This window comes from Narcine bancroftii, chromosome 3 (assembly GCF_036971445.1).
Source record: "Narcine bancroftii isolate sNarBan1 chromosome 3, sNarBan1.hap1, whole genome shotgun sequence".
Taxonomy (NCBI): Eukaryota; Metazoa; Chordata; class Chondrichthyes; order Torpediniformes; family Narcinidae; genus Narcine; species Narcine bancroftii.
Window position 1 is genome coordinate 269,804,466 of NC_091471.1, and position 15,971 is coordinate 269,820,436.

At 41.5% G+C, this 15,971-nt stretch overlaps 2 protein-coding genes and 1 non-coding gene across 3 annotated transcripts in view; 2 read left to right on the forward strand and 1 right to left on the reverse strand.

Moving 5' to 3' along the window:
* Positions 1 to 794: 794 nt before the first annotated feature.
* Positions 795 to 5,072, forward strand: rps15 (ribosomal protein S15). Its single transcript, XM_069928104.1, has 4 exons — positions 795 to 839; positions 920 to 1,008; positions 3,201 to 3,435; positions 4,917 to 5,072. Exons 1-4 carry the CDS (start codon positions 810 to 812, stop codon positions 5,028 to 5,030), a joined length of 468 nt encoding a protein of 155 aa, XP_069784205.1. The 5' UTR covers positions 795 to 809; the 3' UTR covers positions 5,031 to 5,072.
* LOC138759732 (small nucleolar RNA SNORA13) lies at positions 3,955 to 4,088 on the forward strand. The gene has a single exon (XR_011355060.1). It is a non-coding gene; the product is annotated as a small nucleolar RNA SNORA13 (small nucleolar RNA).
* A 2,354-nt stretch (positions 5,073 to 7,426) lies between the features above and the next one.
* LOC138758756 (gap junction beta-2 protein-like) overlaps positions 7,427 to 15,971 on the reverse strand; it is a 110,534-nt gene continuing 101,989 nt past the window's right edge. Inside the window, exons 4-5 of the mRNA XM_069928103.1 lie at positions 11,679 to 11,786; positions 7,427 to 10,037 (exon numbers count right to left, since the gene is read on the reverse strand). Of these exons, the coding sequence (XP_069784204.1) occupies positions 9,470 to 10,027 (558 nt within the window). The 5' untranslated portion in view covers positions 10,028 to 10,037; positions 11,679 to 11,786 and the 3' untranslated portion in view covers positions 7,427 to 9,469. The remainder of the gene's footprint in view (positions 10,038 to 11,678; positions 11,787 to 15,971) is intronic.

Below are 15,971 nucleotides of genomic sequence, written 5' to 3' on the forward strand. Positions count from 1 at the left end.
TATTATTGTTGTAAGATGGTTATAAGGTGAATGTTTGCACTTTGATGCTGCTGCCAAACACCAAATTTCATGACAATAAACCCTGACCCTGACACTGTTGGACCTGCTGGGTTTCTCCTGCAGTGACTTTCATGACTGCCCCGCCCACGATAAGGGGTCTTTGGCAGGGCCGGCATCTGCTTTCAAGAAGCTGGCGACACGACCCAAAGCGCTGAGACCGCAGCCGCATGGGACGGGGAGGCTACCTGCGCATGCGCTCCAAATTCCCCGCCTCGCAGAGCGGAAGTCCCGCGATATTCGCCGCCCCGGAAGTGAGGCCCGTCCTTTCCAGCGAGAGCCGGTGACCATGGTGGGTGCGCTGGGCGAGCGTTCGGTGCAATCCGTCTCCATCCTGCTCTGCATTAACACCGAGGGGGGGGCACGGAATTGTATTTAATGTTGGGAACGCTCAGAACTGTCACAGCAACGCCTTAATTTTTTTTAAATATAAAGGGTAGGACCGGGTGGGCCTCAGGCTGCCGCAGCCACGGTGGCGGAGCATGGGGTTGGGCCGGGCCACGACTGGGGCAGTCGGAACTCGGCGTGAAGATGCTCGCCGGCCCGGGGTGGGGGTTTGAAATAGGGTGGCCCTTTGCAAAAGGAGCCCATGGGGTACTAGTGTCTTTGCGTTTGTTGTTTTTTTTTGCACTACCGTTTAAATGTTAAAAAACTCTTGAGTATCTGACCATGCCCACACTTTTTTGGAAAGGGCCACCCTAGTTTGAAAAGATGGGGCTGGGGGTGTTTCCCCCCCCCCCCCCCCCCCTCTAATGCAACGTCGTGAATTCCTGCGCCGAAAGGTAAGTTGTTCATTCACAAAACGGAAACGTGCCCCAGAGAGGCATTTGTTCACTTCTGAATTTTTTTTTTGGTTACCTAGGCTGAACAAGTGGAACAGAAGAAGAAAAGGACCTTCAGGAAGTTCACCTACAGAGGTGTGGACCTGGATCAGCTTCTTGATATGTCCTAGTAAGTTGCATTCTAATAGTAGTTCCTTTATACGAGTGAATATTCTGCTTTCTTGCCACTTTTTTTCCCCCTGAGGTTATTTAAAACTTCTGCGTGTTGGTGTTTAATCTGATTTTTTTTTGGACTAAATCAAAAAGCTTTCAACCATTCAGAGCTGTGAATAAGTGGGGTAGTTCGGCTGCCATCTTGTCCTGGTTTTGGCTTCATATAAAAGGGTCCCCTGTTGCAGTTATAATAGTAAATCTTTTGAATCCAATTTGTCCATGCCGATCACAAAATGCTTTTGGCCCATATTTTTAAAATCTCATTCGCGAGGTATCTGGCCCATGAATATGAGCTGCCCAAATTCACCTGCATGATCAATTATGTCTTTGAAATAGAGGAGACCCACATGGAGACTGTACATGCTCCTTCAAGACAGCGCCATATTTGCTGCCATAAAAATGTATGGATTACTACACCAGCTGTACTGCCCGGCACCAATCTCAGAGCTGTGAATAAGTGGGGTAGTTCGGCTGCCATCTTGTCCTGGTTTTGGCTTCATATAAAAGGGTCCCCTGTTGCAGTTATAACAGTAAATCTTTTGAATCCAATTTGTCCATGCCGATCACAAAATGCTTTTGGCCCATATTTTTTAAATCTCATTCGCGAGGTATCTGGCCCATGAATATGAGCTGCCCAAATTCACCTGCATGATCAATTATGTCTTTGAAATAGAGGAGACCCACATGGAGACTGTACATGCTCCTTCAAGACAGCGCCATATTTCCTGCGTAACAATGTACGGATTACTACACCAGCTGTACTGCCCGGCACCAATTTAGCTGCTGAAACCTTCCTCCCTAAATATATTTTTAAAAAACATGTATTAAGTTTAACAAAAACCCTTTACACAAGATATAGTAATGATAAATCAAATTATATATGTATATTTCAATTGAAAATTAGCATAATGATAATTATTACATAACTTATTTCATTCAGGACATCAAATTCTATAAATCATATAATTAAGCAATTAAATCATAGCTTGTACTATATCCAAAAATAATGTTCAATACAAATAATATGCTTAAAATTCCCTTATATAAGATATGTTCTCTGATGTGATTATATTGTACTGTGATATGATCTGTAATTTGTAGTTTAATTATCTGTCGTATTAATAAAAAGGAAAAAAATATTCCTACTAATCTGCACCCTCCCTCTAAACAAGGTTGTTTGTATATATGGTAAATATGAATTGAACAATGTCCCCCAGACACCAGAGGGAATCCCTGGAGCATCCACATCACTATTCCTCAGATTACAATAATCCATCAATGGGTCTTTGGCTTGGTTTCGCAGACGAAGATTTATGGAGGGGTAAATGTCCACATCAGCTGCAGGCTCGTTTGTGGCTGACAAGTCCGATGCGGGACAGGCAGACGCGGTTGCAGGGGAAAATTGGTGGGTTGGGGTTGGATGTTGGGTTTTTCCTCCATCTCGAGTACTTCGATGTTAGGGATGAAGTCGCTCCAATGAATGTTGAGGATGGAGCGGAGACAACACTGGTGGAAGCGTTCTAGGAGCCGTAGGTGATGCCCCACACCTTATCAAATTCACATTTTGCATCTTTAATATTAGATTTTATTTTTTTCCAAATTAAATAAGACATGATATGTAACCATCGAATGTGAGTGGGTGAAACATTATCTTCCCACTTCATCATAAGTGCTTGTCCAGCTCTCAACAAAACAAAAGCTCTGGTTTGAGGACACAGATAAATCCTCTTCTGGATTAAAAAAAAATCAACGGTCATGGTTCTAATTTAGTCTTAAGAATTATTGATAAAGTTTGGAAAATCTCCCAAAACATGAATCATTGAAGTTTCAAATTTTTTTGCACCTATCACATAATGGATCCATATGAGGATAAAAACTAGATAATTTAACTTAAGACATACATTCTGTGCACAAAATGAAGACTCATCAAATGAAAGGTTGCCATTTAAATACCATTTGTGCCCATCTCTGCCACTTCATTTGGCAGTTTGCTCCACATACTCATCCAGCTGCTGAGTGGAAAAATTTGCCCCCTTCAATCTTTCCCCTTTCACTTGAAGGAGATGTGATATAAATAATGAAAATTAAATATATCCAGAAATCTCCGGTTTAGTGTAACTATAACATAATTCAACATTTGGCTTTCAGTGAACAGTTGATGCAGTTGTATTGTGCTCGACAGCGAAGGCGTGTGAACAGAGGTCTGCGTCGTAAGCAGCAGTCCCTCCTGAAGAGGTTACGCAAAGCCAAAAAAGAAGCTCCACCAATGGAAAAACCAGAGGTTGTTAAGACACATCTTCGTGACATGGTTATCCTTCCGGAAATGGTTGGCAGCATGGTTGGTGTGTACAACGGCAAAACCTTTAACCAGGTTGAAATCAAGGTATTGTGAATTTTCCATTTTAGCATTATTTTCCTTGTGTTCCATGCCAGAAAATTCTCTTGGTATGTTGGAGAGACAATGCCACAAGGGATTAAAAATAATAATGTAATAGACCATTCAACTATGGTCTTTTTGTCATGTTATCCAATAAACATGCTTGGCTCAGGATAAGACCGGCTTGATAGGACTATCAAGTTACCATCATTTTGTTGAAACAAGAAAAGGGTGTAATTTAAGCAGAATTAAATTCCATGGAAATTGGTCTAATTTCAAGGTACACTTTATCCTAATTTTGAACAGAAAACTGGTTGATTCTATATTAAATACTGGACTATTTCGTATGACAAAGGAGGCGATTCTTGGATTTGTTCTATTCTGATAAGATGAACGTTTATAAAACAGATGTTGCATTTGTTTAGGCCATGTAAATTGACTAACTTTGTGGTAAATTTATTATTGTTACAAAATTATAAATGTTTCAAGGGCTGCTTTGTAGCAAGAGCAGCCATTAGGAAGTGTTGCCTTTTAGTGTTGCCCACTTAATATTTTAATTGATTAAGTGTGGTGTCAAATAAGGCATAAAGTAATTTCAGCTGCTCCAGCCATTCTGTTGCCCTTCTGCTTCAGAATATTGTGATTCAGTTGAAACAGATAACTGGAATATTACATTAATGATTGACATGTAAAGGCTTCAACATGGCTGCATGCAAGTGCCAAATCAAGGCCATCTGAAAATTAGAGGAACACCCCAATATTCTGTCTGAACACTGAACTGGTCCCTCCCCTGTCTATCCCATCGCTTCCTGTTCCCCACCTCCCACCCATATCCACCGATGACCTCTTGGGTATGGGCCTGAGCACTTGTTGTTTTATTCAGGTGCCCCTATCTTTTGTTCATATCTTGATGAAATGTCGGTTACGTATCTGCCATAAAGAACTCTGAAGGACCTGCTGAGTTTCTGTAGCACTTGTATTCTTTACTGGAATATTTGGCATTTTGTAAATTCCATGGTGATTTGGGCTGTGCTAATCGCTACTGTGCAGGAGTACATTAATTTTTCTAAATGATTATTTTGCATTAAGGTCATAAAATACCAAATTGTCAATAGAGTTAATATTTTGGGTGATTGACTTTTCATTAATTTGTCATAAGTGGATTTACCATATTTTCCTTTTGAATGATTTGTATTTGCTCTTCATTCAAAACATCAAGTTTGTATCATTTTGTGTATTTTTTTAAAAAATGACAGCTGTTTTAAGGAGGTTATGATGTCTGCTATTTTCTCGAAAGGTTGGGCAATGATTCCAGTTATTGGAATAACGGTTTTGAATCGCAGTTTGTTCATTGCCATCTTGTTGATTGTTTGATCTGACTGCTGAGAATTGTTAGTCCAGTTGCATGTTTGAATGCTGTGCAGAAAGTTAATGTGTTTAATTCTATTTTTTTTTCAGTTAATAGCTCTTTTTTTTCCCTCTTTCAGCCTGAAATGATTGGCCATTATCTTGGTGAGTTCTCCATCACCTACAAACCTGTCAAGCATGGCAGACCTGGTATTGGGGCCACTCACTCCTCCAGATTCATTCCTCTGAAGTAGTGGTTGTAATGGAAATGTGTAAATAAAACTTATTCCAGATCATTTTGACTTGGAGACTTTTATTTTTCTATAACCTTTTCCATTTCCAGAATAAATATGCATTAGAATGGAGATTTTTGTTTGATTGTGTGAAGATTGTGGGTATGATGAGCATTTATTCTATTTTTAAATCCTCTTTTGAGTTCAAAGTTTGATTATTGTGTTCTGAAACCTCTCACTGGCCCAGTCAGGACGGATTTCTGATTTTTTCACACCATTTCTTCTGCACTTAACAGTTGTACAGAATTTGGCTTGAATCTGAAGTGGGTTGATTGAAGAATTGGTGAGATTGTATGAAAACATCCTACATTTGGTGGCAAGGTTTTCAAAATTTGTCATGAAGTATTCTACCTCAGCAATCCCACATTGCTAATTTATATAATCCTTTAATCAATAGAACTGAGGTATGGGTGTTTTGGGAGCAAACAACCAAATCTTGAGAGGAACCCATAATGTGTAGCAAGAAAATGTTGAAAATATTTGTAAAGTTGAGCTATGGATAAAATTCCATTATTTGACACCTCAGTTCATTACACAGCAGGAACCATTGTGTGGATTATTTGCATGCTGGCCTGACTGCTCCTGCACTCCTTCAATCCTCCCTGCAGGGAATACCATCACATCTTGGGAGACAGGAGACGACAGATGTTGAAATCTGAAGCTAAACATAATCTGGAGGAACTTGGCTGGTTGTGCAGCATGAGTGGGGATAAAGAATAGTTGCCATTTTGGGCTGGGATCCTTCATTAGGATTGAGAATGTGGACAGGGAAAGAAAGCGTAAAAAGGGCGGGCCCCTGATGCACGGCAGACACGAGAGTATGGGCATGATGCATGAAAAATGGGTCAGGTGGAGAAAGACGCCCCGGGTTGAGAAGACAGGCTGCCAGTGTTGAAATCTGATGTACGACTCAAGTTCCACCCTGTATATTTACGATAATGATTCACTTTATTATTGTTGTGCCAGGAAGCCAGCCAATAAATACAATCAGCACTGACTGGAAGTTCAAAAATAGTGCTGTAAACATTACAATAACATGTGCAATCAACATCAGCACTTCTTCGGCAAACTTTAAAAAGTACTGATTTTACAATAAGGACACACCCATTCAGTGCTGTGATTCAGTGTTCAACATTGTCACAGTTAAAAAAAAAATGCTGCTTGAGCCCACCATCGTTGCCTTATTGGCCTCTTTCCTGAGGAGATTAGGCATGAAGTAGGGAAAATATACTGAATGGTTGCACCACAGCCTAGTTTTGGACTTTGAATGTCCAGAAATCCAGAAGGGAAGAAACCGCCAAGTCCATTGCAGGCTCTGATCTCCCATCTATTGAATTCATTTGGGATGTGCTTCTCAAGAAAGACCCCCACTTAATGCAACCTCTTACTGCTGCCTTCGGGTAAAAGGCACAGAAGCCAGAACAACACGTTGAAGGACAAGAACCGTTTCCAGCATTTTGCACTTGAACCTCCCCTTGTAACTAGACTGTTCATCCTATGTCAAAGGATTGGATGAATCAATTTATTGTCATGGACGTCCCACGAAATTAATTGTGCATTCTATTATTCCGGTTACTGAATTTTGCATTAGAATAAATGATTCTTTTTTGGACATTGACTTAATTCTATTAATTGTTCAATTGTTTTTAGTTTTGTAATTTTTATTTACAAAACACCTGTTTGGATGCAGCAAATAAATAATTTTGGAGCATTTGTACAATGTTTACCATGGGAAGGGTTGCAGGATTCTTTGTGCATTTGTGTGAAGAACTGATAATGCCTTGGTAAAAAATATTCTAATAACTTCATTAGTACCCTATCATGTTCTTGTGCATCACTTCCCATTCCTACCAATTCTACTGGATCATTAAAATGCTTGGCCTTTGAAGATATCTGAATACTCATCTCTGCTGCGAATTGCTTTCTCCGAAAAATGAAACCAGCACAGATACATGCCATTCAGCCCATCTCGTCGCATCGACCTGCAGCCAAACCATCACCTTCCATACATCTCTCATTCATGCACCTATTCAAATTTCTTGCATTGAAATTGAGTCTGCATTCACCATGTAAGATGCCAGTTAATTCCACACTCTCAAAACCCTCTGAATGAAATTAAACATTTCACCTTTTACCTATGTCTTGTGGTTCTAGCCTTACCCAACCTGTCTACATTCACCCCATCAATATCTCATTTTGCACAATTACTATTTTTAAACTTGATGTTGAAATGACCAGTTCTAGATATTTCTGTCAGAAGTTCTAGTAATCAAACCTGCTCCTTGAAATTAAGGAAAATCTGATAGTAGATTTTTCGTAGGCTTTGCAAAACAAAAAGGATCTGGTTACAAAGTAAATTAGACATTGACACTGAAAATTGAAATGCTAAAACAGTATTCTAAATCAATGCAATAATTTCTAGTTTTCTAAATAAGCTCCTGGGTATCATCTTAGCTGCCAAATGCATAAGATTACCAGAAATGTTGATAGGTTTGATAATTGCAATCAAAATGGAGAAAGAAAGTACAAGTTAGAGCAGAGGGAATAATTTGAAAACTGAAGCATAGTACAGGCCCTTCGGACCTCTGCCAAACTATATATTCCTACCAAAAAATGACTAAATCCTCCCTATGTTGCCTATCCAAGAGTCTCTTAAATGTTTCAACCTCCTCCACCACCACCACACCTGGCAAGGTATTCACGCTAAGACTGGAAAGAAGGTGAACAAATTTAACAGCACTTATAGGCCATCTGGCTGGAGAGTGTCCAGATGGAAATACAATGGTGTTCCTCCAATTTGGGTGGGAAACAGCTTGATGAAAATTATTCTGAAATGACATGGATAAAACCGTGAAAGGCGACCATTCAAAATGTAAGGAAATGCAGAAATGAATGACAACAGAAATCATAGGTTATGTGGTATCTGGAGAGAGACAATCCACATATCATGGTGATAAACATTTTTATGAAAAGCAAGTGGTTTGTCAAAGTAGTCCCAACTGTCCAGTTCTATTCCCACTTTCCTCAGTTTGTTCCAGGAAATTTTTCTGCCAACCCTCTAGCACCTAGTATTGTCATCTCTGAACAGTATTATGTGGTCCAAAACATTTAGGCAAAGTTCTGAAAATAAAGGAAGCTTCAATTTATTACAGCAGAGTGGAATAATTATTACAGACACATCAAGGTGATAAATTATTAAATATATTTGAGATCTTTCCAAGGTGATGGCACATGAGGTTGCAGTGGCCACTTTGGCTCTTTAAGTCAGAGGAGTTGATATTAATGCCGTCTGGTTGGAGGGTGCCCAGTTGGAAGACGAGGTCTGGCCGTGCATGAGACCATGGACAGACATGTCAGCAAGGGAATGAGATGGAGAATTGAAATGGGTGGCCACTGGGAAATCCATGCTATTGTAGTGGACAGAGCTGAGATGCTCAACAAAGCAATATAGAGGAGACCACAGTAGGAGCACCAATGCAATAGACGACCCCTATAGATTCACAAGTGAAATGTTACTTCACTTGGAAGGACTGTTTTGGGCCCAGAATGGTGCTGAGGGAGATGTGGATTCAAGTGGAGCATGTCCTGTGATCACAGTGGTAGGTCCCATGGGGTCAATTGGTAGGGAAGGAGGAATGGGCAAGGGAGTCACCAAGGGAGCAGTCTCTGCGGAAGGTGGAGGGAAGAAATGTGTGTTTAATGATGGGATCATGTAGTTAGCAGTGGAGGGGTGTGTGTTGGATGCGGAACCTGGTGGGGTGGTAGGTGAGGACGTGGAATCACATTTTTGTACTTTGGGGCGGAGAGGGCCAGGGCAGATGTGCAGGTAATGGAGGATATGTGGATAAGTGCTGAGTTGGTGGTGGAGAGAATGCTACGTTGGTTGACGGAGGAGATCTCTGATCTGGAATGGAAGTCCTCATCCTGGTTCCAGATACGATGGAGACGGAGGAATTGAGGGAATGGAATCCTTTCAGAGGACAGGGTGGGAAGAGGTGTAGTTGAGGTAGCTGTGTGAGTCAGTGGGTTTGTGGAGGATGTCTGTCAAGAGTTTGTCACCGAGGATGGAGACAGAGATTGAGGAAAGGGAGAGAGTTGCTCGAGATGGACCAAGTGAATTTGAGGTTGGGGTGGAAGTTGGCAGCAAAGTGGATGAAGTTAATGAGCTCATGCATACATGAGGCAGCACCAAAGTAGACATCGATGAAGCAGAGGAAGAGTTGAGGGGCCTTGCCTGTGTAGGCTGGTGTTCACTTGGTTTATCTCTAACAACACTCTCCCTTTCCTCGAGTTGTACAACCAGATGACAATAAACTTGACTTGAAAAGTGCTTATTACAGAAAGTGAAATTTAAATTGGACATTGGATTAAATACATGTAAATTTCAGTAATCCTGTAATTTAGATAGAAAATACAATTTCATTTGCACATATAACTATACAAGCAAAGGAACAGAGATACATGATAACTGAAAAGATATTTTTCTCTCTATTTCCACGCATATTGCAGATCACTGTCTCCTCACATGGATATGTATTACATTTAAAGGCAGATTGTCTTAATAAACCAGGGTGGATTAAGTGCCACAGAAGGAGAAAAAATCCTTCAATGAGTATTCTGGAAAACATATTAAAGATGCCATTGGCTATCCTGCCCCAAGCCTGTCTTTGTAGGAATTTGACTATAAATAACAGTGTGGTAATGAATATGGTTTGTAGTGTGAACAAGGTGAAGGGCGACAGAGTTGAAAAGTTGTTATAACATTGATGCCTACAGCCAGTGTGGGTGGAATTACAAAACAAATCCTGCAAGTCATTTCTCCAAACAGTTTCTGCGGTGACAATAATTGTGAAGAGTCGAAAGGCAAATAATGAAGCCAGGCTGTTTCTGACGAGAGAGGAAACAGGAGGTTGAGTGCCACTTAAGAATGTCAAGATCATCTCCATATCCAAATCCATTTACCATTTGCTGAAAGTAAAAAAAAAGACTCTTTAGCACTTTCATAATCCCATGCATGTGCTATTGTAGACATTTCCCTGCTGCTTCCATAACATGGCCCCCAGCTGGGGCCTGGCTGTTTGTCAGCTTTGTGGAGCAATCCAAGCTACAAGCCTACACAGGCAAACCCCCTCAAATCTTCCTCCATTTTATTGTTGATGATGTTGGGGCTGCCTCATGTACCTGTGATTAGCTTGTCAACTTCATCCACTTTGCAACCAACTTCCATCCTGATCTCAAACTCACCTGGTCCATCTCCAACAACTCTTCCCTTTCTGGATCTCTATCTCGGGAGACAAGCTTTCCACTAACATATTACAAACTCTCTAACTCCCACAACTACTTTGACTACACTTCTTCACACCCTGTCCCCTGCAAGGATTCTATTTCTTTCTTTCAATCTCTGTCTCCACCGCATCTGTTCCCAAGATGAGATCTTTCAGTTCAGATCTTCCGAAATGTCTGCCTTCTTCCACAAACATGGCTTCTCCTCACCACTATCAACTCAGCCCTCACCCGCATCTCCATCTCCTGCTCTGGCTCCCTCTGCCCTGAGATGCAACAAACATAGGATTCCCCTTGCCTTCACCAACCACCCCACCAGCCTCCGCATCCAACACATTATCCTCTGGAATTTCCAACACACAATAGGATACCACTTCCAGACACATCTTCCTCTCTACTTTCCTCTGCCTTCCATAGGGATTGGTCCCTCCATGGCTCCCTTGTGCACTCATCCCTCCTCACCTCACCTCTCCCGGCACCAGGAGACTGCAGGAAGTGCCACGCATGCCCAGATCTCTTCCCTCACCGAGTCTAGGGGCCCCAAACAGGTCTTTCAAGAGAAGCAACACTTCATTTGTGTCTCGGCAGGATTGATTTACTGCATCCAGTGCTCCCTTTGTGGCCTTCTCTACATTTGAGAGACCTGGCACAGACTGGGAGATTGCTTCGCTGAGCACCTTCATTCTGTCCATACCAATTACAGAAATCTAGTGGCCAACCATTTCACTTTTGTGCCACACTCTCATATTGTTCATGGCCTCATGCACTATCCACCAAGACCATCCATAAATTGGAAGAACAACACCTGATTGTCCATCTGAGCACTCTCCAGCCAAGTGGCATTAACATTGATTTCTGGTTTCTGCTAACCTGCTCCCCTTCCCCCCTCTCTTCCCTTCCCTCTCTATTCACCCAGCCTTCCCTGCTTGCTGCTGGGCCCTCCCTCCCTTCTCCACTTATTACCTTCTGCCTTAGCGATCTTTTATTTGGACACCTCCTGACACTTTTCCATACCTTGATGAAGTGCTCAGGCCTAAAACTGTGGTTATGTATTTTTAAAAACATCTTTGCTATATAAAGGACACTGTTTGACCTGCTGAGTTCCTCCAGCATTGTATTTTTACCATTCTTTGTACGAGTCCTGGAGCCAGCAGTGAGGACGTCACCATGAGGCTGGAGAGGCACTTGGAATGGGAAGGAAAAGATTCAGTTCACTAGTCTCTGTTGGACTCAATGGCAAAGATGCAACTATCTGTCAAAGCAGTACGAGTGATAATGAAGCAATAGAAAAAGAGGTAGTAATCTCTGAATTACCATTTGACCTACCTTCAAGATAGCAATAAGACTGGAGATACAGGTATTTCTAGAAGAGAAAGCTTTGATAAGGGTCACTTGCAGGCTGAATCAAGAGTATGTTGGCGATCAAGGAAATGTCTGCAAAATTAAACAAATATGTGTTTGTCAACATGGAAAAAAGCAAAAAGCAAAAACTGAAGAGAGACATTAGCATTAAAAAGTATTGGAGATATTAATGATGTCAAAGACACATAAATCCCCTGGACCTGATGATTGGGATCCCAGGGTTTTGAAAGAGGTGGCAGTGGAGATCATGGATGGCCTGATTGCTTTATTTCAAAACTCCACAGATAATCAAACCGTTCCTGCAGATCAGAAGATAGCAAATGTAATTCCATTATATAAGAAAAAAGAGAGGGAAACAACAAGGAATTATAGACTAGATAGTGTGTATTAGAAGCAGGGGAAAATGTTGAAAACTATTCTAAAGGAAGTGGGAATAAGGCCCTGAGAGTTATAGGACTGGGTAGAGCCAACAAGAATTTATGAAAAGGAAATCGTGTTTGACATATCTGTTGCAGTACTTATTTCAGTCATAAATAGAAATTTGTAGATGTGAAGTTTTTGCCACACAAAAGGTCAAACAATAAGAAATAAGATCAGGAAAATAGGCCAATCTGATTTAGCAAGTCTTCCTTGCTTTTTATTAAGATCATGACTCATCTGGCTGTGGATTCAGTTCCAGCTGTGTGCCCTTCCCCACCACCCCACTCCCAATCCTTAATTCCTCAACTATGCAAAAACCTGTCAAAGTGTAACCTTAAATCTAACGAGGCCACCTCTACTTCCTTGGGCAGAAGATTCCACAGATTCTATACCTTCTGGGAAAATCAGATCCTCCTGACCCATAGTTCTAGTCTCAGCTACTATAGAAAAGAACTTTCTTGTCTCTCTCTTAACTGTCCCTTTCATAATTAGACGCTTCTATACGATCCCCTCTCATCCTTCTCAATTCCAGCGGCTATTGTCCCAGGCAGCAATCTCTCCTTATAGGAGAGCTCTAGAATGATCCTGATGAGCCTCCTCCTCCAAAGCCAGTATCTCCTTTCTTGAGTAAGGAGACCAGATTTTGGAGTAAAATTAGGAAATTCTTGGAAGTTATGTTTAAATTTAAAATTTTACTTGATCCTATGGTATTTTTATTGGGTTACATTAAGAAATTGAGTTTGGAGCTAAAATGAGATAAATTTCAAATTGCTCTTTTGAGGTTGGGTTTAGCTGTGGCGAGAAAATGTCTGGCAATTACTTGGAAAAATTAGACCAGTTTGAGTATTCAAAGATGGCATGTGGAAATGAGATCTTGTATTCCATTGGAAAAGATAACATACAATTTACATGATAATTACTCCTTTTTTGTTAAAACTTGGAGCCTGTTTCTGGAATACATGCAGTCCAATGATTATATTTTTTCTGCACATTGATGGCGTTATCCCAAACCATGGCAAATAATTGAAGGGTGTTATGTTATTTGATTTCCTCTGTCATTCTTTCTTTTGGGGTAATTTGGGGGGGGGGTGGGGGTGGGGGATTATATGGGATAAAATATTATGTATTGGTTTGTACTTTTATTGTATGATTTATTATCATTAATAAATAATATTTTGTTTTAATAAAGGAAGGAGACCAGAAATGCAGGCAGCCCTGCAGCTGCGACCTCACCAGTATCCTGTACAATTGCATCAGAACTTCCCTGCTCTTAAATTCAATCATTCTAGCAATGAAGGACCCCATTCCATTTGCACAAGTACTCCCAAGTCCCCCTGCACAACAGTATGGTACAATCTTTCACCTTTTACAACACAATCTGATCTATTTTTTGCACAGAATTTGAAATAGATGGGCAATTTTCTACCTTGGAGGCTATAAAAAGTGAGGTAATTAAAAAGCTGGGTGTCAATATGTATTTAAGTTAAATAGGAGTCTGCAGATGCTGGGATTGCAATGCAATAGAGAAGAGTGCTGGAGAAACACAGCAGATCATGCAGTTTTTATAGGAAGCAAAGGGATACAACTAATGCCTGAGCCTTCATTGAGGTATGTGCCAGAAGCAGACAGGAGCCTGAATAAAATGGTGGTAGGAGGAGAGAAGAAGGGACAGTGGGAGGTGGGTATGTGTACGAGGGGAGTTAAGGAAAAAAAGTTGGGGTGTTGGGGGTAGCTCTCTGAATGGAGAGGTAAGGTGAACTATCAGGAGGATGCACTGACATCATGGAGCTGAAGACATAGTAACAGTGAATTGATGGGAAAATATGAGGTCTTTCACTTTGTAAGTAGCAGAATATTTTCATAGATTACAGAGCTTGCATTCAGAGTACGTCATTGGTTGGAGGGACTATGGCTCAAAGAGACAATAACCTTGCTTTACCACCAACTGTTTAAGATTCAGCTGGTAGCAAACAAGAATGTGGTACAGGAAATATATAGAAAAGAAAGAAATTGCGGATCTGAGTGGAAATTATGATGGATAGAAGTTTGAAAATGGCTTTGTGTTATATTCTCTGTTCATTCTATCCTGTATTTCCAAAATGCCTCCTGGCAATTTCAATGCAGGGGACGGTCAAGAGAGCTGGTGTTGAGATAGATCTGAGAGTTTTGGCATACAAGGGGCTGCTGATGTTGGGGGCGGCATGATGAGTGTAGTGGTTAGCGTAGCGCTGTTACAAATCTGGTGCTATCTGTAAGGAGTTTGTACGTTCTCCCCGTGTCTGCATGTATTTCCTCTGAGTGCTCCCACCCTTCAAAATGTACGGGGGGTTGTAGGTCAATTGGGAATAATTGGGCAGCACGAGCTTGTGGGCTGGAAGGGCCTGTTACCGTGTTGTATGTCTAGACTTTGGAGGCCATGGATAGAGCAATTGGTGGGACAGTGGAGGAAAGGAGGTAGAAGTTGCCATGTGTGTGCACAGAGTGGCATGCATTCAGAGGGCATACCTCCCCCCCCCATAAAAAATTATCCCATAATGTTAAATCACAGGCAGGATCCAACTCAGATCAGCAAATTTATATTATTTCATTCACATCGCTTCACAATGGGAGGAAAGGTCATATAAATAGATGCACTTAAAATAATTTCAACTAAGTTGCAGACCAGACAGACAAAATTGTGGAAAAGTCATATTAGTTTTTAATTAACAGCCTCAACTGGTAAAAGAAAATCATTTGAAGTGTGGAATTTCATAGGCAATGAGAAGATGGAGGGACTGAGCATGTCGGACAGCATTTATTTAATGTTGGGATGCTTTATGGAGACTAAGGTAGGAAGGATACATGGTTCTGATTGGAAACATTGATAATTTCTGTATGAATGCTCCAGTGCTCATTATTCACTCAATATTCATGGAGTTTTTTTTTATAAGCTCTATTTATACTTTAAAAATATGTGATGATACCTATTAATGTTTGTGTGATTCTGTAGTTCCTGTTGAGAAACAGTTGCTGTCCTTCTTCTGCTAGTCCCCTGATAGTGGGGGATGGGGGCAGGTCTCTGTGCTTCATTGCGTCCTCTCACTCCCTGGTTAGGGAAGCTGCAACCCTAAGCCTGATTTAGGCTGGGAATAGTTTGAGCAGCTTTTCCTCCCTTTCTGAAACCTTTCTGGGGATCTCATGGCACCCACCACTAGCCCCTTCTAAACTGCAGCCCCTGGGTAGCCCTCCTGCGACCTGGGTACGATTACCTTTTAAATTGCAGGGGATCGATCCATTAAATCGCCAACCCAGCGATTTAAGGGGGTCCCCTCCCATGCAATAACGCATCACGTACACACTGGAAGTACTGCCGGATGTTCGGATGCTGGCTGCCTGGTGACGCACACCTATCAGCACTGATGTCACTGGAATAAGCGGGTTGGCCATTCTTGTTTTCAAATCGCCTGTGGGCGCGACCTAGGTAAGTTTAACTGGGTTCCCTGACTACCTCTGAGGTAGGTCAGGGATCCAGTTGGATTCTGACAGGGTTGACCAGGTCAGACCCTTTCTAACTGCCGCGTAACTGGGGTGCTAACCGGGCAAATTTCCTGGTTAACCCCATTTTACACTGCAGTTTGAAAGGGCCTAGTGACTCATGTCCATGACCTGGGTCTGGTCGCTCCTCTCTTACAATACTGATGCTGTATCTGCAGTCAGATTTCTTTTGTCCAGCGTAAGGATTTGCTGTGTGTACATGAAAGAAAGAGAGTGGGGAAGACGGCCTTTGGTGCTGGAAACACTAGAGCCAAAATAATTGTGGCAGAGGTTTATTACTGTGAAAATGTTTTTGGATGATTA

Coding starts and splice junctions, on each gene's coding strand:
- rps15 (XM_069928104.1), top strand. CDS start 810: ATGCAACGTCGTGAATTCCTGCGCCGAAAG. Junction 840..919: donor GTGAATTCCTGCGCCGAAAG/GTAAGTTGTTCA, acceptor TTGGTTACCTAG/GCTGAACAAGTGGAACAGAA. Junction 1,009..3,200: donor CAGCTTCTTGATATGTCCTA/GTAAGTTGCATT, acceptor TTTGGCTTTCAG/TGAACAGTTGATGCAGTTGT.